This window comes from Biomphalaria glabrata, chromosome 12, assembly GCF_947242115.1.
Source record: "Biomphalaria glabrata chromosome 12, xgBioGlab47.1, whole genome shotgun sequence".
Taxonomy (NCBI): domain Eukaryota; kingdom Metazoa; phylum Mollusca; class Gastropoda; family Planorbidae; genus Biomphalaria; species Biomphalaria glabrata.
The window spans coordinates 7,707,080-7,730,059 of NC_074722.1; the positions used below are offsets into that span (position 1 = coordinate 7,707,080).

Here is a 22,980-nt window from a genome sequence, read left to right on the forward strand (position 1 = left end):
TTAGATTTACATAGTTGAATGAGTTTAACTGTTAATAATCAAAAGTATTAAAAATGACAGGATAAACATTTTGTCATCTGGTCTAACATTTATTATATTTTAAAAAATATATTTCTAATACGTGAACTTCTTTTCGGTTTTCCATTTTTGTGAAATCGATTATTATTATTTATTGTATCTGTTTACATATCTACTTCCGGCTATTGAAGGAATGGTAACTCTGTATACCCAAGTGTAGGTCTACTGTAAAAAGTGTAAATAAAAGCCTAAGCCCAAAGGCCCTAAGGCTCCTAAGGCAAGCTGATACTGTAATAGATCTAGAATAACTAGATTTAGATCTATATAGATCTAGTACTTCTACATGATAGTCTAGACCCACTCTAGTAATACTCTCACTACTGCCAGATCTAGATCTGGTGTAATTAAATAAAAGTAAAGTTTAAATCATAAATGATAATCATTATTATTATTATTATATTTGATTATATTTTAATTTATAATAATTAAGTTGGAAGTTACATATTACTATACATGAATACTGTAGGCACTTATCTTAATACAGCCTCAAACAAGTCTCACTGGGAAACACCATTGGTTTTAGTCTTCCAACCAAAGCACTAATAATCTTTCCATCTTAATTACAAGACTACTACACTCAGTAACACTGCTTCGTTATCTCTGTCAATTTAATAGGAACAGATTCTTTTACATGTTTAAGGATGCGATCTTTATCTTTAATAATCATAAAAACAGTTGGCCAAATATCTATGTCACTGTTCCTCCCTTACTTAGATCACTTAACAATATACACATATATATATATATATATTGTTATGACTCTACATTGCGCACTGTCATTTGGCGCGACATTGTGTACCAGAGGACACGATAGAGAACAGAGGAAGTCAAGATGGCCGATGATTAGAGATGAAAACGACGCTTCTGATGTGATTAGTGTAATTCTAGATCTAGTTTCCTATTTGGTTATTAAACATTCTATTTTGTTATTTCATATTCCTTTCGTTGAGGTTATTTGGCTAAGTTATAGCAATTGGTGTCAGATAGTGGGATCCTCAACGAAAGGGGAGAAGATGGTCTAGATCTATGTATGGGACATTGAACGAGTCCATTTTCGGGTAAATCAACATAAGTTTTGATTTTAGTTGATCAACGTTTTAATACTAGATGGCGTCTAAGAAAACACTTAGTCAACTGTCATTACAGGAACTTAGGCAGGAACTCAGAGGTAGAGAGCTGAAGGTGAGCGGCAACAAGGAGGCACTTATGGAGCGTCTTAGGCAAAGCATGATAGAGGAAGAACAGGACCCGGAGACCTATGAGTTTGAAATAGAACCGGCTATGATGGAGCTTTGGAACATGATGCAAGAACAAGGCAAAACAAATACTGACATAGGGAACTCGATGAAAGAAGACATGAAATCATTAAAGGATGAACTTAAAAAAGAAATGGGTAATGAACTGGGCTCTATAAAATCATTTGTGACCGAATTGAAAAATGACATAGACAGTTTCAAACAACAATTAAGAAATGAGGTCGCTGAATTAAGGTCCCAAATGGTGGGAGATGTTGATTCTAAAATTCAACAATTACGAAATGAAATGAAGGCGGAGCTGGAAAAGAAACAAGATGTGGGAGCCACTGTGACTGAAATGACGGGGAAGATTAAACCACCGGTGTTTGACGGCTCTGTGTCTTGGTCGGCGTATCGATTACAATTCGAGGCGGCGGCGCAAGTCAACAGATGGGTTACCAAGACAGATAGGGCAACTGGCACTCTCATGTTGGCACTCAGAGGCAAGGCAGCCGAATTGTTACAGACTATGACGGATCGGACAGACTACGATGCCATGGTCAAAACAATGGAACTACGATACGGCAATGAACACCTGCAGGAAGTTTTCAGGATGCAATTAAAGAATTGACAACAGAAAAACGGAGAGACATTACAGGAATTAGCAGCAGACATGGAACGTCTCGCCCGTCTTGCCTACCCATCGGCAACACAGGAACTTCTGGATGTTCTGGTCACAGATGCTTTCATAGATGGAGTGCGAGATTCGGAACTTAAGAAAGCCATCCGAGGCGGCCGAAGTTTCAGCGAGGAGCATACACTATTGTACACCTTCTGCCGAGGCGGATTCGAAGAATGGTGGAAAAGGCTTTAAATGAACAGGAACATTATCAGACCTCAAGGCGTAGTAAAAAGACTTTTCGTTGTTGGAATAGTAACACTCCAGGTCATTTACGGAGGAATTGTAACATGTTGTTCCAAGGCCAAGGCTGTGCATCAGAACGTCAACCGCTACGATTCTACGGGCTTAGGGAGCAAGAACGGGCAGCCCAGGAAATCGAAACCCCGAGAATAAAGACTCCTTTCAGAGTGTTAGAACAAATCAGAACCTTGAGAGTGCAGGGAAAGATTGGCGCTGGTTCTTATAGGTTCCTCTTGGACACAGGGGCTACGCGGTCGATAGTTGGACCCAGTCTGATTGGTGATCGGGAAATAATACGAGTGAATGGCTCTACTCTTAAAACGGCAGGTGGCGAACTGTTACCTATATTAGGACAGGTACGGCTTAATTTTGAAATAGGAAGTCAACCATTTAGTCATGATTTTCTGATCGCCAATGTTGTCGACGATTGCATCCTGGGTCTGGATTTTATGCAGGAATTCGGTTTATCTCTAAACATTGGAAGTGGAACTTTACAATATGGACACATAGAGTTCCCATTGCTTGATGATGGTGTGGAAGGCATTCAGGTGAAACGAATCGAACATACGACCATACCAAAGTGGTCTAATCTGTCAGTAAACAGGTATCATAAAAGGGACAAACTGAAGTGGATCGAACTGGAAGGCCAGCTACATCCTAGAAGAGCGGAGATTGAAACATCAACCAATCACTGTTGTGGCTATACGGGTAGTTACAAGGAAAGTGTTGGTGGTGGCAGCGCCGTCGATGATCATAATGACACATCAGATGCGTCTAGCTTTCAAGATAAAGAAAGTGGCAACCTTTTCAACGATAAGCACGGACCCGAAAAGAAAACGCTAGATGAAGAAACTAGAAGAGTGACCTACAGGCAGAGTGAAACTATTGCTTTCAATGCCCTTGATAGTGCTTCAATGGGCATGACCAAATCGGACAACGTTGGGTCTGTGTCCAATACTCCTGTTTGGCTACCAGTACTAACTGCAGACAGAAATTTAATAAGAACTGTACGGGCGGCACCTCGAATGAACAATGCAAATACCAGAAAAACCATCAACAGGTCTGGACTTGACAAACGTGTGTACGTCTGCCTTCACAAAGCAGAGTAAAAGATGAATCAATTTCAGCGGAAACTGGACACTGATATTGTGGTTAATGGACATGTGTAGACAGGCCTACCTTCTGGAGATGGCTTGAAATGACAGTGTGTTTATGACCTGGCCTCCAGTGGGACTATAACTTTCTTGCCAGAACTTCATCTGCACTGACAATTCTTCAGCCCTAGCAAAAATCTGGTCATGTTCGGGACGAACATAACTAAGGAGGGGGCAGTGTTATGACTCTACATTGCGCACTGTCATTTGGCGCGACATTGTGTACCAGAGGACACGATAGAGAACAGAGGAAGTCAAGATGGCCGATGATTAGAGATGAAAACGACGCTTCTGATGTGATTAGTGTAATTCTAGATCTAGTTTCCTATTTGGTTATTAAACATTCTATTTTGTTATTTCATAATCCTTTCGTTGAGGTTATTTGGCTAAGTTATAGCAATATATATATATATATATATAATAATAATAAGGCTAGTCTTTGAGTCCGAAGATTAGTGAGGAATGCAGTATTTCCCGTGGCTGCGCGGTCCCAGCTGTGACCTTCATATTTTGCCACATCCAGGGCAAGCATAATCATTGTCCGCAGGTGGTCGATTTAGATTTTCCCTTTGCCGTCTGCGTTTGTCCTCGGCAGCAGATTTTCTTTTGGTCTCAAATGTGTATCCCGCGGCCTTTGTGAGTGACCTCCAGCTGTCTCATTCTGAGGCCGCATGCAACCAGGTATATATATAATTTCATTTCCATGGTGATGGCAAAAACAAAATCAGAACACACACTTACATGAGAGAGAGAGAACAACCAAGCTGCAAGCCAAAATGGCATACAATGTGACTGGTGTGACTCTGTCTTCCTCTGTCCACAGTCTCGTCACTGCGCTTTCATCTTTCGCACTCACCAACTAGCTCCAGCACACAAAGTTAGTGTTTATGACGTTTACAATGCAAAAACACTTAAGTCGAAATAAGGCTTTTTATAGTACATGGGAGATGAAACATCGTAACTCTGGATTGACGTATGTGGAGGACCTCCTGTAATCTATGGACAAGATATAGGGCAGTCATTATGTGTATATGTATATATATATATATATATATATATATATATATATATATATATATATATATATATATATATATATATATATATTGACTCTTACTGTTCTAGATATCTAGTATATAGGTATTCTAGATAGATTATTTAGTCATTTTAGACTTTCTCTAAATGAGGCTAGTAGTAGCAGATAGTAGATCAAGTCTTGAACTAGTGTCTATAGTAAGCTTCAATCTTAATGTAGAGTAATGTAGACTCAGACTAGCAGTGTTTGTAGACTTAAATCTTAGTGAGGCTTAGTTAGTCTAATTAAATATTTTTTTAAAAATATTTTATCATATCTTACCTTTTGAAATACAGAAGTAACTTCAAAAAAGATCTAGATGATTTGAGTTTAAGAATCAAGATCAAAGTAACTAATCTAAAAGACAAAGCAACTAATCTAAAAGAAGGTCACTAGCTCTAATAACACACTTCTGAGAGTGACAGAGTTTCTGCAAAAATGGGGAAAAAGCAACACCAAAAGGATAAGTTGTAAGTATCTAAACTCTGTGTCTATTAGACTATTATATCTTGTATTAACATATGCGCGTCTTCTAAATTATATATAAATGAAACTCTTTGTGTCAGAGGTTTTCATTCAAACTTTCAATCATTCTTGTGGGAAGCGTGGTCTAGAGGGTAAGTATGACTGAACTTGGCTTGTCTTGGCCTCCTATGAAGGGGGCTCAAGTTTGACACCTGACTCGAGCAGAGTTGTGTTTAATGAGCGCCTAGAGGCAGCACAGAAAAACCTTCTCCCAGTTACCCCCTCTCCCGCACTGGTCCACAGATGAGATTGGACACTAGCACTCTGAGCAGGCTATAAGCATGAAAGTAGCGCTATATAAAAGATATTTATAATAATTATTATTATTATTCTTGATTCAGATGTCCAGCAATAAAATGACATATATAGATTGAATCTGATAGTCTGATGCGTATTTTCACATATTTTCAGATACTTGACTACAAAGGAATGGAAACATGAATGGGGAGGTTACAAAGGTATACAAAACACAGGGGAAAGTGTCAAGTTTCGCAGATTACCTTATTACTGCTGCAGGTAAAAACAATCTGGTGTAGTAGAAATGATAAGATATTTTTGAAAGGCAGTGAAGTACATACTATCAAGTATGATTGTTCTTCCATCCTGTAGGGCGGCTATACATACTAGGCTATCATCAGGACCCTTCTAACACCTCAAGCTTGCAATTGTCTAGCTTCTTATCCATGCAGCATACATTTATTAAAAGGTGTATTATAGTCCTTTTTTTATCATTGCACAATTTGTCCCCCCCCCCCCCCCCCTTTTTTTTTTTTAAACTATATTTATAAAAGCATTGTGGACGAAAAGGCAGACCATATTTTTTATTGTTTGCTTTTTTTTTTTTACTTGAAAGACTTGTTTCCTCAAACTGGCACATGGAGCTGGGTTTATTTGTTTCTCTAGCTAACAGTTTTTTGTAGTACAATTTAATCACCTGCTCAACAATCACGCCAAACAATTCAAATACTGGACAGCTTATTTTGTGCCTTTATTTCCAATTTAAAAAGAAATGTGGTGCAATAGCAAATATGTATGTATTCTTTCTTGCAATTGTGACAATAGAATCATTCTTTTTTTTTTCCAAGTATTTCACTTCAACCTTTTGAGAATCCACTGTGCACTAATGAAGGAGTCATCTTTGATTTAATGTGAGTACTAAGTATACTAATGTATTTTATATATTTAATAAGACTTCTAAAATGATTTGCACTGTTGTAAGTGTGATTTTGTAGTGGGTCATGTAGAGACACTATATAGATCTCTATAAAAGCAAGCATGCTCATTTTATGAATGGATGTCAAGCCAATTGAAGAAGAATCTAATCTTTGTCCAGATTTAGCAGCTCAAGCTAGAAAAAAAAAACTATTAACAAGTTGGGTTTAAGTTTCTATTTGATATAAAGACAAAAAACAAAAAGAGATGTGTTATAGAAGAAAAATTACATTAAATTTACATTTGTTACTGTTATTTTCAGGAGTATAATCCCATTTTTAAAAAAGTATGGTGTCAATCCAGCAACTGGAGAGGTAATTATTATTTGTCTGCCTATACAAGCCTAATGATAGCCCACAGAATGCTGTTTACTAGAGATGGAGTTTGAAATGATATGAAAAACTAAATTATGAGGTCATTTTCTAGTTTTAATTGCAAGTTTCAGTTCAATACCTTTATACATTTTAAAATATTTTCTTCGCAGAAAATGGTAGCTAAGGATCTTGTCAAATTGAATTTTCACAAAAATTCTCAAGGCCAGTACCATTGTCCAATCACCTTCAAAGTTTTCAACGAGAATGCACATATAGTAGCCATCAAAACCACTGGCAATGTATATTCTTATGAGGTAATTATCAAGCATTCTGTATTTAACTTTTCTAATTCTAATTACCATTAGTTTGGATTAATTTTTTAGCATGATAACTAAATGTAGTAAATGTGCACTCATAAGAATAGAAAAAAATTCAGATCTTTTATTAAATTGTAAAGTATAAGATGGGTATTTCTTTGCAAAGGAAAAAAAACTTGGTTGACCCTTAATGAAAGCTGAAAATGTTGTTCAGACATTGACTGAATGCATAAAATATATGTTTATAGACCAGCCAGTTCAGCCACTGAGTTGGGCAGGAGATATTCTTTTATCGCACCGGTATGTGCTATTCCAGATTTGAATGGCTTGACCTTTTACTCGAGGATGGCAGACAACTAATTCAGAAATATTTCTACCAGTCAGTATCGTCCATGCGCTACATAAGTGTGTGAAGTCCAGACACAAGTTTGTACTTATATTGTAACAGGTTGGCTCTGCATGGATGCAAGATTGCTGGCCATAGTCAGCAAAATTACATCTAAAAAAATAAGTTGCCGGTAAACACCAGTCCGACTGATTTCCTATATTGTTTTTCCACTTGCCATAAATACAAGTTTTTGTCTATTAGACTTTGTCAGCTTTTGAACAACTAAAATTTAATAATAATTCAAATTTAAACAAAGACTGGATGCTACATTTCTTAAATTATGTGAATGCGCTAATTCCTGTACTTTCACTTTTTGTCAAAATCATAAACAAAACAACCCTCATCCATAATCAGACTAAGTTTAATCTGCTGGCATGTGATAGTCTGTAAGACTGAGACTTTTATTTTATAAAAAAAATAATCAAAACCAGACCTAGATATCTAAATCTATAATCTGTATTTCAAACTTTTCAAATAAACACTTATATAATTATTATATTTTTCAAAGTCTAGTAGACTTAGATCTAAATATATAGATCTAGAAGGACAAAGTTGTGCCACCAATTATCGAGCATGGCTTTACAATCACAAGTGAGTCACACTATGTCTGAGTTTTTAAGTTGGGTTAGGATTTCGCATAAGTGGTATAAATGATCATCTAATAATTTTATACCTACCCCCTGACCTCAAGGCGACATTCAACTCTTATAAGCGCCTATCCCCAAACTATGCCTAACCACATCAAGGAAAGCTACTCGGATCTGAACTTTGTAATAAATATAACACCCAAAACAGGCAAATTTATAATACAGGGCGACTTCAATACCAGAGTGGGATCTGACATGAAAACCTGGAGAAATGTTCTGGACAGACACGGCCTTGGTCACTGCAACAGCAATGGCGCATTATTTTTAGAAATGTGCTCAGTCGACAAGCTGACTGTAACAAATACACTCTTCAGTTACCTCACAGAAAAAAGGCATTGTGGATGCATCCCAGATCCAAGCACTGACATCAAATAGACTTCATTGTCAGATAGTGTGACAGACAAGGTGTCAAAAGTCATAAAGGCTGTATGCGGAGCAGACTGTTGGACTGACCACCAACTAATGCAGTCTTAAGTTGAAAATATGCATCAGACCATATGTGTTCATCTTTGACAATGAAGGAGAATATATATATATTGTAAGACATGACTCACTATCAAAAGTCTTTCTCCGAGGTACAGTGGAGGAAGCATGAAGAAAAGGCCATCCAAAGAAAGCTGGCTGCATAACATAAAAGAATGGACAAGCCTCTCTCTTTACTGATGATCGCTGACTATGGCTACTATATATATGAAAGTTCCTGCATGTTTATTTTCAGGCTGTTGAGAGACTTAATATCAAGCCATGCCATTGGAAAGATCTTCTGACAGATGAGCCGTTTGTCAGGAAAAATATAATCACAATACAGGTTGGTAATATTTTATTTAAATTTGTGCTCACTATCTTTACTATCCATAGAATCTTTTAAATCTTTTCAGCTACTCACTTTGCATACAACCATTGTGCTGTAAAGTATTAATGTAATGGTAAACAATTGCAATGCTGTTTTATAACTTTATTATTATTTTGTTACATGTCCAGAATATCTCAATAAACTAATAAAAAAGCTTTTTTTTTTTTTCATGAAGAAAAGTATGGTGTAAGACATTGTTTTTTAATTCCTAAAATCTGCAGATAGCGCCATGAGTTGGCTTATTATAAGCAACAATAAGTTAGAGATCCGCTAGGGTTAAGACTAAAATCTAGGCTTTAATTTCAAGCTGAACCTGACAATAGCATTTAAGTATGGGAGTGACACAATTCTGAACAACTCTAGTTAGTAATTCATATACAAAAAGTTGTGTATTTAAATTATTGTTATCAATTTGTGCATGTTTTTATAAAAAGTCTTCAAGATAAAAAGATGGTAATTAAATTGTTTTTAAACTTTAAAAAAGTAGAAAATTAATGTCACATGAGTACCTGTCTATGGTTACTTTGAGAAATAATTGTCACAAGGGGTAAGACCATCAGCCTAAATTATTACCCTTTTTTTTTTTTTCAGGATCCAACAAACATAGAAAAATTTAACCTTCAGTCCTTTTATCATATTAAAAAGAATCTCAAGATCACAGACGATGGTAAGCTTTTTTTTCTTTAAATTTAAATCCGTAGTTTTGACTTCTAAGTCATGTATTAGTGGCGGGATGAGAGTTATACAAAACAGGGCTAACGTCCTGAGGTTAGAATCTTAAGAACTAGTTTAATTCAAAATCCTGATGACGTAGTAACCTTTCTGCTTTTTTTTTTTTCTTTGTAACCTTTCTGCTTTTTTTTTTTTTTTACTTTACTATCTCTTTTTGATTATGTGTAGTTTGTCAAAGCAGTCAACTAATCCATGAAAGTTTTTTCAAATATAAAATTTTTTTATATTCTAGAAAAGTTTTTATTAAAGCTGGGCCATTTTGTTAAAAAAAAAAAAAAAGGTTTACCCAACCAAGTTGTGAACATGTCATCAAGCATGCCTAATTTTAAAACTCAAATGTATATCAATAATTATCAATAATTCCCGCCCCCCTCCCCCATAAAAAAAATGTATTTACTTAACTAGTGGTTGAAAACTATATGAACCTCAGTTGTCACTTATTAATGCAGACAATGCCATACTTGAATAGATATATATGTCGAAAGTCAATTACCTTATATTTTAAACTGGAGTTTGTTGGAACCCTTACCCAGTCCACCACCTCTATATACACCTAGTTGTCATTGATAGTGCATCTATAATTAACCATATTGAACAATCCATCGTCTGTAACTTCCAAAACCAGATTTCTGACATTTCAGACTGTGCATTGGCCCAGGGTCTCACCCCCCAAAAAAATGCATATATGTATTAAAAAAGGTGGAAAATGTTGAAGCTACAAAATATATGCTTTTGGATGTTAATATTTAGTGCTTATTTGTTCAAGTATTTTAAAGAAAGTAGTGGACCTTCACAAAAATCTTGCCCAGGACCTCCTCTTCCTAAATTAGGTTTAGACTAACAGTGTATTTTTGAAAACTTTTTCTTTACGTAGATGATGCTAACCCTCGAGACAATGTCAGAGTCTTGAATAATGAGGCCAAGTCTGCATTAGAAGAGTTGGAAAGAGAATTTAAACCCTCTCCATTTTTGGTAAGAAAGCTGGAAACATTGAAACTTCTAGAAACTAAAAGCCATGAGTTGGCTTAACATATGTAAATATTGCCAGCAAAGTATCATATCCAGAACTGATTTTGTTTGACAAAAGTGGATAGTATACAATTCTTAATCTACATTAATGTAATTTTTTTTTGGTACTATACACCTAGACTACTCTATGATGATTTCCAATGATGGATATTACATTAGTTTTTCTCAGAAATTAATGTAAAAATAAACTTCAGGGTTTAAAGCAGCAAATTATAAATATATAAATATAAATTTCACAGGACAACTCTAGCCTTTGTGCACAACTAAAACAAGAAAGCTGAAGTTTTTTTAGGGCTTTAAAAAGGAGGCTCAAAAAAGATTGATTGAAAAAAAAAAAAAAGACTTCTGTTGCTTGAAGTGTTATCTATTTAAAAATGATTAATTTGCCTTTAATCCTAATTTAGTATGCTACAAATAAAAATAATACAAATAGTGGAGGAAATAATCAAATAATACAAATAGTGGAAGTAATAATGCCAAAATACAATAAATTTGCAAAGTTCAAATGATATATTCTCCATGTTGAGAACCATTGTCAAATAACATTTTATTTGGTGTAGTAGTAAACTTGACTGAACTTGATAAAGTTTATGCATTAAATAAGATTAGTATTGATACATTTTAACATAACATTTGTATAATATATGTTTGTTTTTCCACAAACGTAGTCCAAACTCTTAGCAATCTTCTGGTTTACACTTCATAATGCTCTATATTTTTGTTTTACTTTTAGGCCAAAAAGGAAGAAGAAATAAAGAAGGCTGACAAATTTAATGCTGTGAGTAACATTTTTTTTTTTTTTGCATGTTCTTAAGCTGTTAAATTAAACAGCTCAATTAAAAGTTTGATTATTGGAAATCAATTCATTTTTATCATCATCATTATCATTGCAGGCCCATTATTCCACTGGTCAGGTGGCTGCTTCCTTCACATCTACTGCAATGGACAGACACACAGAGTTTGTTCCTGGCAAGTAAAAGCTGTTGTTGTGTACTTTTTTTAGCGGCCCCCGAAAGGGGAAAAGACACTATTAGTTTTGTGCGAAATGTCTATCCGTCTGTCTCGTTTAGATCTCGTAAACTAGAAAAGATATTGAAAATCCGACATCATAATATTTTAGTCCATTCAAAGTTCTGATGCAATGGCTACTTTTTTCTTTTCTAAAAGCGAAAAATCTAATTTTTTAAAATCTCTTATGTAAGCAGTTTTTTCATAAAATTACACCACTTTTACAACTATGCACTATTTATAATAACAAACACTGGAGGCTCTTTAGTAAAGGAGATACCTATTTGCCATATTTGTAACACATTTATGCAAACGGTTTTTGATTTTTTGTCAAAAATTCTTTTTTTTTTACATTTGTATTGCTAAATTAAGTAAGTTCTGTCATACTAACTACTACAATTACACGAAAATAAATGTTTACTATTTTTTCAAAGAGAAAAAATCTATTTAGTATGCATATAAATTGGACATAATTTAAAACAACAATTAATAAGTAATTTTTCATATTATCACGTGAACTGTAGCAGTGGATGCAATTTTTTTTTTTTTTTTTTTTTTTTACGAAATGTTTTTTTTTGAGGAATTAGAGATTGACCATTTATAAAGCAATTAAATAATTAGATTTTCATTATAAGGCATCAGTTAGGCCAGGTTCACATTTAACTTAACATTCACTTTCACCTATACTTTGGTTTGCTGGACCGCTGGGGCACCACACAAGATCTGTCAACCTTCTTTCTCCATTCTTCTCTGTCATTTGTCTTTGATCGAATTTAATTCTGATGTTCTTTCTGAAAATATTGATACCTGCCATTTTACCTTGGTGGACCACTTCGGGGGCCGATTTTGAGTTTGTGTTTCCACACAAACTGTCTTTGTAAACTTTTTTTTTAATGAAAAAAAAAAGGTGGGGAGTATGTCATAGTGCCAAGTTTTAGGCCACCTTATTTATAGCTTTGTCTCTTTTTTACTTCCCAGATATCATTCATGAGGATGTACTTAGGTATGAGAGAGTGAAGAAGAAAGGCTATGTCAGATTGATAACAAACTTGGGTCCTCTCAGCCTGGAGCTGCACTGTGACATGGTGAACCTTTTTTGTCTTATAGTGGCGTTATTTACTATTGACAAATGGCACAATCCTGTTTTGTTTTGTTTTCCATTTAGTAATTTTAGAATCTTAGAATGTTCCTTCAGAAATGAAAATTATTATGACTTACCCCATACCTCCTACTATATAGGAGGGCTTAAACTTGGGACCATTGCGATGACCAGGCAGCCATTTTTGTGAGAAAGGTTCAAATAAAGTGTTGGAAACTGTGATTCTAGGATATCACTTGGTCTTATCTTATAAAATACAGACATTACTTCAAATAAGAAAATGATTATGTCCTAGGCATGTCCCTAGGTAAATCTAGTCATGCATGTTAATCAATGACTTAAATTCTGCCAAGTCATTAGTTTTTTTGGCTGACTCAGGCAACCCATTCCATGCTCTATTAGCACTAGGAAAGAAGGAGCATTTGTACAAATTTGTCCTAGTAAATGGTCGAACCATTTTTGATGGAATTCTTAATATTGGTTTTATGCTGGCCTCATAACGCTCTCAATCCTTTAGTCCTAGTCCACTAGACTTCCTCGACAGATGAGAGTGTTGGTTCATACTCCCCATTTAAGTTTAGATTGAACACATAATGTTCTTCTTATTATATTTCATTTCTACTGGACGTACTGTTATAATTCATGCGTAACATATTTTTATTTATTTTAAATAAGGTTTTGCCTTCTTATATTAATGCAATGGCTGCCTGGTCGTGCTGTATGCACGCTGGACTGTCATTCAGTTGTCTTGATTGTCCCAGGTTCCTACCCTGCCCGCTGCCATCCCCCATCATCCTGGGGGAGGTTCGAACTAGGAAGTAAATGATCTCCAACTCTGAAGGAACATCCAAAACATGTAAAACCTTTTTACAATTGTAATAAACTTCTTTTTCATTGTGTGTAGGTTCCGAAAACATGTGAAAATTTTATCAAGCACTGTTTAAATGGTTATTACAAGAACACTAAGTTTCATAGATCAATTAGAAATTTTATGGTAAGCACTTTTAGACTTAACTTGTGTGTGTGTGTGTTTGAAATCATGGATTTATGAGCAATGTAAAATTTATCACTATAAAAAAACTACACAATACTGGACAATTTGAAGACAATGTGTTGTAGGGCTGGGGAATGGCAATTCAAATCGACAAATTAATAAAAGAACGACTACCCAACACTAATTTGATAATTACATTACCCTTTGTCTTATACATGAGATGATAGTTTTTAGCACTATGCATTCTAAAGACAGCTTGAAATGTATACCAGTAAAACTGAAAATAACTGTCAAATGTTTTAAAAGTTTGTACAAATATTCATGGCAAAGAAATGCTGGGTCAGCATGGAAGCTTCCAAAGCAATGTATTTTAAAAATGCATATTTTTGCCGACGTGATAGTTAATTCTAAGAGAGGCACAAGTGAGGATGTTAGTACAAAAATATGGCTGTGACTCAGCATTCAGTCAATAGTGGATTCAATATAAACTATTTAGTTCACATTTTATCACCTTGAAGCTTTACAGTTTAAGTCAAGTACTTTAATGTTTAAACTAATACAAGTTCCAGTATTTTCTTCAAAACTTGCATGACATCTAAGAGGAAGACATCAAGTCAGTCATTGGGACATTTCTTATTAATGTGACTCTAGATATCTAGTGGCTGTATCAAAACATACCACTGTAACACATTTTCAGCATTTCTAATCATCCTACAATAATAAAATATAATCTTTCAAATAACTGTTTTTTGACAACCAATTTTTTTTCTTAAAGTATTTGCAAATAAAGAATATTGTTTTGATATTTATTATAAAAAAAAAGAGACTGATTTTTTTTTCTTTATTTCAATTTCAACAGATCCAGGGTGGAGATCCAGAAGGAACAGGAATGGGTAAATGTTTATTACTGTTCACTTATTAGCATGCAGAAATAGTAATATATTCATCTGTGATGGTCTTATTTATTAGTAAATTTATTGTATGGACACACAGTAAGATTAGCTATTATTACATTCAAAATTTAGTAACTCTGATATATGCAGGTTGAAACTGGCTTTGAATAGTCGTGTGAAACACTGAACTTATCCTTAACCTTTGGAATCGAAGACATATCGAAGACATTGCCATTGATATGCATTTGTTTGATTAGTAAATTTAATTATGATGATCAAGCTTTTTTGTGATTGTTAGTTACTGTTGTAGTGTCAAATTGTGCTATCAGTAGAAATCCACACCATACTCATGTAAGGGGACATCATCAATCACGACATGACTATAGACTCATCTCATATGTTAACTTTTGTTGTAGGGGTGCTATGACAGTTCACTTAACCAAATACATTTCATAAGGGCAATGACATAGACGCACCTACATTGAGTTGTCAAATATTTTAATATTAGTCTGAATTGAATTTGCAAGTAACCTCCATAATGCTACAAATAGATACTACAGAGAACCAAAATGTTACAACATCTGGCTACCTAGAGTATACAGTAAATTTAGCTGAGAGTCACTAAACAAAATGTCTCATTTATATTGTCAATGATTTTCATTAACTTCACTTAGGAGGACAGTCAATATGGAACACTCCTTTTAAAGATGAAATAAAGCCAAATTTAACTCATACAGGCAGAGGGATCTTAAGCATGGCCAACAGTGGCCCCAATACAAACAAATCTCAGTTGTAAGTAACATTTGATATTCCCAAAGAATTGAGTGAACTGAATCTGTGCTCATTATCTTATTTCTTGGACTCTAGTTGCAATAGTTTTTTCAACAATAGAGCAAAAAATTTAAAAAAATCTTTTGGCCTTTCAATTTATATTACTAGCTTTACTACTAGAAGCTTTTAAGATAAAAACTATATAAAGATGGAAGTTATGGCTAATATGATAGCTTCCTTTATGACATCATAGACAGTTTTAAAAATGAATATAGCAGCCATTGTTTTTGTTGTTTTTTTCCAATTATTTCAGCTTTATAACATTTCGATCCTGTCGCCACCTGGATGGCAAGCACTCTGTATTTGGAAGGTAAGCCAATAGTAATTGTTTCTCAGTTTTAAATTGGGGGAGGGTGGAGAATTAGAATTCTAACTCCAATGAAAAAAAAGAAAAGAAACACTGAGTTATAAAATACAAGTTTTTAATCATTACATAACACATAACCAATGTTACATTAGTCGTCAACAGTTTATTTGTACATTTCATAGGGTTGTAGGGGGCCTGAAAACATTGGATGCAATGGAAGCTGTAGAAACAGACAAAAAAGATAAGCCCAAGGTGAGTGAGAAAATATTTTCATGCTTTAAGAAGTAACCCCCCCCCCCTCTTTTTTTTTTTTCACTTTAAAAAAAAAGATGGCTGCACTTCTTTTAACATGGTAGAGTCCTGTTTATAGACAGTGAATCATGTCAATAACCTCTTAATGACTAATGTCATGCTGATCTGCCTCACAAATTATATTTTTACTTCTCTGTCAGCTTTTGTCCCACACCATCTCCAAATAGTCTGTGTTTTGATTATATTTGCCACTGTACATAAACAGCATAATGCAATTCTAAATGGACCTCATTCACCAATCGTAAACAAACAACATTTAGTCACGTGTTCTTATTGATAAAACAATGGAAAAAAACTGCCACGTGACAACCATCATGAATTAAACATGAGATCGTAAATTATATAGAAGAGATAGAGCACCACGTGGCTAAATGTTGTTTGTTTACGATTGGTGAATGAGGTCCATTGTTACCGGGCAAACGTGTTCTGATACTAACCCAAAGGAATTGGCTTCAAAACTATACAATGTCTACCATTTCCTTCCAGCACTAAACAATATGCCACTTGTACTACTTAGTTTGTATAAACAGAACATGGTAACACATGGTGGCCAATGTAAACAAATAAATATTGTTTCTATGTACTTCATTAACTCTTTACATCCTGTGATGAACCAATGCTCCACTTTATCCTCCCACTTCTTCCAGAGAAGTCTTGGTGAGTTAAGCAAGTTTGATTTGAGACTAAATAGTCAATGAATACTGTTGAGTTGTATAAATATCAACTTATGAACATATGTACACAAGACTTTGAAGTCTACTATTGGAATGACTTGACTTGTTAATAATTACCTTAGTTTGGCAAAAATCATGATGTTGACGAACAGAATATTATATTTCTATTGTGGTTTTTTTTTAATACACTTTGATTACAATCATTCTAGATCCATATATGTCCAGTGCTTTGCTTATCCAATATAACTAGCAAAAACAAAAAAACTAATTTTTATTTACTTTTCTTTCTTTAATTAGTCAAACTTTAAGTCATTGTGCTCAGTAATGAGTTATTAATTTTTGTACTGTTAAAGAAAGAAAGTTATTTCCTATCTACATAGTGTTTTGTTTACCTTCTGCTGTAATTCCATTTTGTTTAAGCCACTAATTATCCAAATAATATAACAATATATCAGTTCATTAATCTTGGGAATCTGCTGTTAATTAAGCTGGTTTATCAGATAAATCATTGTTTTTATTTGTGTAATTCAAAAAAGTATAATTTACAAAATGTGCTGTCAGACAATATATACATGCACAAATTGCTCTCAATGCTTAGCCTGCTGCATAAATAAACATATAAACCATCACAATTTTTTACAAGCCCGAATAACTTTTTAGCACTCGATATTTGAAAATCAATTTACATGACCTATATTGACTATCATAAACCATTTTGTGCTTCAAGTCATCCTAGTGTTTATACCGGTGATAGTCACACTGCCACATGTCACTGAGCATTGTTGATATTTATCATAAGCATAATTATTCATACACATATGTACAGTTTACTGTGTGATTATTTGAAACGGCTGTCCCCTTCCTGTTAAAGACTTAATCACTTCAGCTGCAGAAGTAGAAAACAGTGGAGTTCCATCGGTAATATTGTCTTTTTCATCAATGACATGGGACACATAGTAAGTGTTGCCGTTCACATTTTGTTCTCCTTCCTCGAACCTTTTCTCCAGCAGTTTCAGCTCCATTTCTAGTTTTCTGTTTTCAAGCTCTAGCTTTTTGGCCTCCAGCTCGAGCTTACGATTTTGAAGAGCTAGCTTTTTACGTTTAAGATCCTGCATTGCGTCACATGTTTTCATTTCACTAGGCGTGAGCAGTCTTTTTGTTGCATTTCCAATTAGTCTTGGAGTAGTTGTATCGTTAGATGACGATGCTTTATCTGGACTACCCACAACATCATGTCCCTCTTCATCTTCGAATATTTGGGTGCCAAAGCTGGCTGTGAAAAAAAAAGTAATTTAAAATATTTAAGTTAAAGCTTGCCCATAACAACAATTTGTTATTTATTTTGTTGATATATTCACATTATCTTCAAACTTGTTTTAACTAATAATTATTGAATTTTAAAACAACACAAAAATGTACCAATTTATCAAATGTGAAAATATTCAGAGTATTTGGTACAATCAAACAAAAATCAATGCTATTTTTTTTTTATTTTGTTCTTTGTTCTTATCACCCAGTTCTATTTAAAGAAATCAATAGCTGCATTGTTTGTACTAATTATTATTGAATTTGAAAACAAAAAAATGTACCAATATATCAAACTTAAAAACAAAAATTTTAAAAAATGAAATGAATTAATGTAATAATCACATTGCAATGTATACAGGTTGGAAAAAGATTGTCAAAGTATGCAGTTTTTTAACATTGCATTTTAAAATGTGGGAGTACATTTAGAGTGAATAGATTCTTGCATATATAAATATATAATGAATGAACTTATAGTATCAGTTATATACTGTAAATAAAATGCTGCTATGCTATAACATGAAACCAAAATCTAATGCACAATGTAATATTATCCAACTCACTTTCAATGTCCACCATCTGGCCTCCCTCACCCTCTTCTAGTTTAGTCAGCATGTAGTGAGAGGAATTCACTCTAGCCATTCGAAACATTTGCTGTTTGGGAACTTTGGTCTCCTCACGCATCTCCAGGGGATGGTTATGCTGCTCCAGCATCTCATAGACAACGAGGTGGTGCAGGTCCTCTGCAAGCCTGAGCAATATCCTCATGGGGCACCCTCTCCTTTTTGATCTGTAGGAAATAAAGTGTCGTCATCAGGGAACTAATTTTTCATAACTTTCTTGTACATCAAATGTGCTCAACATTAATCTATAAATTGGCTTGATAAATCAGTTCAGATGTGGTGTAAGAAGATCAGCATAGCATGTGTTCTTTGCATTAACTCTTAGGCTTCTTTTTCTGGTTGATTTAATTTGTGTGAGTTCTCTCCCCTTATTTTGTAACTAATTGTGTGTCCTTTCTAATAGAACAAAAAAAGTGGAATAATGATTATTTATGTTTGTGGTACTTTAAAAAAATCTCTTTTTGTCAGATTTTCTTGAAGTGAAACAAGAACTTAATTTTATTTTGAGATTTTATCATGATGTGATGAATACATGATATAATGACATGCTGCTAAGCCATAGCATATTTCTAAATTTCAGTTTGTATGCTAGTTTATAAAACAAAGTCATGGATTTGTAGACTTAGTGTATGAAGTAGTGTGCTTGTTAACAACATTCTCAAATACAGTTACTGTAAAGTATTTGCCTTTGGCTTCATTACAAATATCTTACACCTCACTTTCTCTCCTAATTGACGATGCCAATGTTGATTTCAACCCAATAATCTAAATGGATTTTTGGATTTATAAACTTAAATTTGTGTTCTGTAAAAAAGAACATACATTCTCCTATAATTCAGTAACAAATATAACATTACCTGATAACAAACACAAAAGTTATTGAAATTTAGAACAGGACAGGATAATGAAATACAAATGGGCAAAATGAATAATGCTATCGAATCAAGGAAAGCAATTAGGGTGAGAAAGTGTTAATGCATAACTACACATATCTGGATTGTACCAATGGGACAAACAAGAAGACAATCTTTGCTCCACTTACATGTGGTTTGGTTTTTCTTTTCCTTTGGATCTGAACTCTCCATGATACTCACAGGCATATGCCAGTCGATAGTAAACTATGTCTTTATTGACCACATCCATTAGTTTGGGCATCGTCTTGACTATTCTTCCAAGTAGCTTAGAGTCTTTAACAATTAGCTGAACATTGTTAGCTTTTTGATAGCGATCAATAGCATCTTTTAAACTATCAAAAGAAGAAAATTTTTCTCCAAGCGCTATTTCAGGCATTTTTACTCTTCCCTCTGTAATAATATAAAAAAAAAAATCATACAAACTGGCATCTGATTGAAAAAAAAATAATTAAAAAATTGATTTGGTTTTAAATCTTTCACTGCTACCAGGAAAAAAATTGTGATTCATTGTTTTGGATTAAATATTATATTTTGAAGTGTTATTATCAAATGTATAGAGGGGTATGAATGTCTGTAGAGCAAGTAATCGTGCTTAAATTAATATGGAAGTGAAATTTAAAACCAAGGGCTGATGAAGTTATGTTGAGTTTCTCGTGCCAATGGCTTTAACTACTTAATTTTACGTTCAAATTCCAATTGGCTGCTTGGTCATATGGTATGCGCTGTGAATTGTTTGGTGGTCTCAGTGATCAGGAACCCTGCCTGCTGTAGTTTTGGGCTAGGATGTCATTGGCTTCAACTCTGAAGGAACATCCAAAACATGAACAACATTTTTACAACTATTAGATCAACCCCTTTCCATTTCTAGATTTCAATTTAGTTCTAACATTTTTCAATCAAGACTTGTAGATCAAAATGAAAGAATTTATAGTGTGTAGAGGACAGGGGCAGAAGATGTAAAGAAAACTTAAATGGACAGTAGCTTTAGTCTGCACTAGATGTGGAAAAGTATGCAGGTCACGGCTGGGTTTGTGTAAACTTGTGAAACACTGCACTCATCTTTAATCTTTGGAATCAGAGTCATTGCCATTTGTATTTGTTGTACACACTTATAAGCTTCATCACTATCAATAATATTAAAATAGTGTCTATGTACTATGTGAAGATAACAATTGTTATAGATGTTTTACTATAATTAGTATAATACTATAGATTATATACTAAAATAATAGTTATTCTGGTACGAGAGTTACTAGAGTTAGAGTGTAACTAGACTTCTAGATCTAGTCCTAGAGTCTAGACTAGAGTCAGTAGTCTCTACTAGATTACTTATTTATATCATTACTAGAATCGTCTAGATCAGTGATTCCCAAAGTGGTCTATATAGACCCCCCGGGGTCTGCGAAGACCTCCAGGGGGTCCATGAACGTGAAAAAGTAAATTGGGGGTCTATGAGATGTCCATGGGGGTCTACGGTGGTGGATTTCCTTTAAGCAAGTTATAACTTTAATGTTCACACTCCGTTAATGTAACTATTTCAAGTACGTATAAATAATTTGTAATTTAGTTCTAAATATTTGTACTGCTATTGAAATGTAAAATTGTTGCATTTAATTTCAATACTTATCTAAATAGTTACTTTTGTCTACATGTAACTAATGTTTAACAAAAAAGAAATCTAGATTTTACATCATAGATTATTTATTTCCTTGGTTAAATAAGCGGTTGTCTAAGTGCCTTTTTATGACCATATGAAACCAATGACACTGGAGGATTATTTGAGACGAAGTTACCCTCGTAAAAAAATAAAGGTGATAAAAAATTTCAAAAACTCAAAAATAAAGTTCAGAATAAACCCACACAATCTTTCTTCAACATCATATAGAAAAGATGGTGATTTGTGAGTGTCTTATAAGATCTCTTTACATATAGCCAAATATGGAAAACACTTTAGATAAAACATTGATTTTACCAGCCATTGAAGTAGTTTTAAAAACTGTTTTACTTAAACGTAAATCTGTTATTTTGCAACAAATTTCTTTAAGAAACACTATAGTTCAAGGGCACATCGGTGGGATGAGCATTAAAGCTGCAAACTGCCTAATGGTCTTCTGCTCCATTTTTTTATCCCCAGGGCTGACCCACGAAACCTTTCCCAGGTTTGGGTATAGCTGCAAAGCAGCAGATTATTGAATTCTGTTTTCCTTTGACTTGGTGGGCTGCAAGCCAAGGCTAATGAGTCCCTCCTGCCAAAGCTTACTGATTTAGGCACCAGTAACTCATCTTTGACCCTTCTCATGTTAGTGAAAACAGCTCCGCGGGCGCAATATTTGAGCCAGATGTGAAAAATCAAGAAACACACTAGAAACTGCTCTTTTCGAAAACTTTTAAAATAATATTTAAGGCAAATTGATTAATTAATTAATATTTAATGTTTGAAGAACTACTTCATAGAACAAAAAATTTCTTTATGAAACATAATAACCGTAATAACGAATGATGAAGATGCAAAAAAAAAAAAACATTTCTAGTGTGTTTGGTGTTTCTAGCAATACATATTTTTTTTTTTTGGTTTAAATTTTATCAGTCAAAAAAAGATAGATCTCTGTCACTTTTGATGTAGCTTTAAATTACTTTTTCACTCTTCGACTCAATACAGTTATAAATTAGTTTAAAAAATGAGTTTAGGAATCTGCAAAAATTGCAATACAAGTTAAGCAGGGGGTCTATCGAAAACCAGAAAACATGGCAAGGGGTCTACGAGACAAAAAAGTTTGGGAACCACTGGTCTAGATCTAGCTAGATAGAGATGTTCTGACTTATATTTTTCTGTGATCATTCTATATCTAGTTCTAGGTAGAGCTACGAATGTTGTTAAAAAGTTATACAATTAGATTTTTTCTATATAATTTGCGGTAACATTCGGCATAACTAAATTCTAGTTTATTTCATACGGTGATAGCGGATATTGTTCTATTTTTAGACCGGTAAACGTAAAATGATTATGTACAATAAAACAGTTCTTTTTTTTACAGTTTGAGGAATTATTCGAAAAAACAGATGCTACCACGATAATTTAATAAACATAATTATTTATGTTAGCGTCATAATAACAATGCATAATCTAAATATATTAATAAACTTAATATTTCACCTTGTCATATACGAAAAAGAGTCTCGGAAAATGTCGGATGTCTTGTTAATGGGGAGATCACTCTATTTTTTGTTTACATCAGATACATTTTTTTAAAGTTTCGCTTTTCTGATGCTTTTTTAACTTGCATCCTCTCAAGATCTCAACTAATTCTAGTCCTATATTGGGCTAGAACTAAAATGTTTTTATATCTAGATTCTAGATTAAGCAGCTACTGTAACTAGTGTAACTGAGCTAGCTTAATCTAATATAGATCTAGATCTAGTAATAGATCTATGTTCGCTCTGTGTTTTTGTTTGGCTATGGCCGCTATGTTAGGATGTAACTATAATTAATTAATTATTAATACTAATTAATAAATAAGATATCATAGACTTATATTTAT

At 33.9% G+C, this 22,980-nt stretch overlaps 2 protein-coding genes across 3 annotated transcripts in view; one reads left to right on the plus strand and one right to left on the minus strand.

Moving 5' to 3' along the window:
* The first annotated feature begins 209 nt into the window (after positions 1–209).
* LOC106062489 (RING-type E3 ubiquitin-protein ligase PPIL2-like) overlaps positions 210–22,980 on the plus strand; it is a 29,719-nt gene continuing 6,948 nt past the window's right edge. The window contains exons 1-17 of one of the 2 annotated variants that reach the window (XM_056005632.1): positions 210–234; positions 4,761–4,934; positions 5,401–5,505; positions 6,075–6,137; positions 6,464–6,515; positions 6,686–6,829; positions 8,586–8,675; positions 9,312–9,387; positions 10,327–10,424; positions 11,215–11,259; positions 11,375–11,450; positions 12,468–12,574; positions 13,493–13,582; positions 14,442–14,475; positions 15,150–15,267; positions 15,560–15,616; positions 15,796–15,865. In XM_056005632.1, the coding sequence (XP_055861607.1) occupies positions 4,903–4,934; positions 5,401–5,505; positions 6,075–6,137; positions 6,464–6,515; positions 6,686–6,829; positions 8,586–8,675; positions 9,312–9,387; positions 10,327–10,424; positions 11,215–11,259; positions 11,375–11,450; positions 12,468–12,574; positions 13,493–13,582; positions 14,442–14,475; positions 15,150–15,267; positions 15,560–15,616; positions 15,796–15,865 (1,257 nt within the window). In that variant the 5' untranslated portion in view covers positions 210–234; positions 4,761–4,902. Of the gene's footprint in view, positions 235–292; positions 433–4,760; positions 4,935–5,400; positions 5,506–6,074; positions 6,138–6,463; positions 6,516–6,685; positions 6,830–8,585; positions 8,676–9,311; positions 9,388–10,326; positions 10,425–11,214; positions 11,260–11,374; positions 11,451–12,467; positions 12,575–13,492; positions 13,583–14,441; positions 14,476–15,149; positions 15,268–15,559; positions 15,617–15,795; positions 15,866–22,980 lie in introns of those variants that run through there. The other variant, XM_056005633.1, reaches the window with a different exon arrangement.
* Positions 15,899–22,651, minus strand: LOC106062487 (uncharacterized). Its single transcript, XM_013220757.2, has 4 exons — positions 22,596–22,651; positions 19,570–19,831; positions 18,468–18,694; positions 15,899–17,872 (listed from the first exon to the last, which is right to left on the minus strand). Exons 2-4 carry the CDS (start codon positions 19,815–19,817, stop codon positions 17,427–17,429), a joined length of 921 nt encoding a protein of 306 aa, XP_013076211.1. The 5' UTR covers positions 19,818–19,831; positions 22,596–22,651; the 3' UTR covers positions 15,899–17,426.

Coding starts and splice junctions, on each gene's coding strand:
- LOC106062487 (XM_013220757.2), bottom strand. CDS start 19,817: ATGCCTGAAATAGCGCTTGGAGAAAAATTTTCTTCTTTTGATAGTTTA. Junction 18,695..19,569: donor AAAGAAAAACCAAACCACAT/GTAAGTGGAGCA, acceptor TATTTCCTACAG/ATCAAAAAGGAGAGGGTGCC. Junction 17,873..18,467: donor CCAGATGGTGGACATTGAAA/GTGAGTTGGATA, acceptor TTTTTTTCACAG/CCAGCTTTGGCACCCAAATA.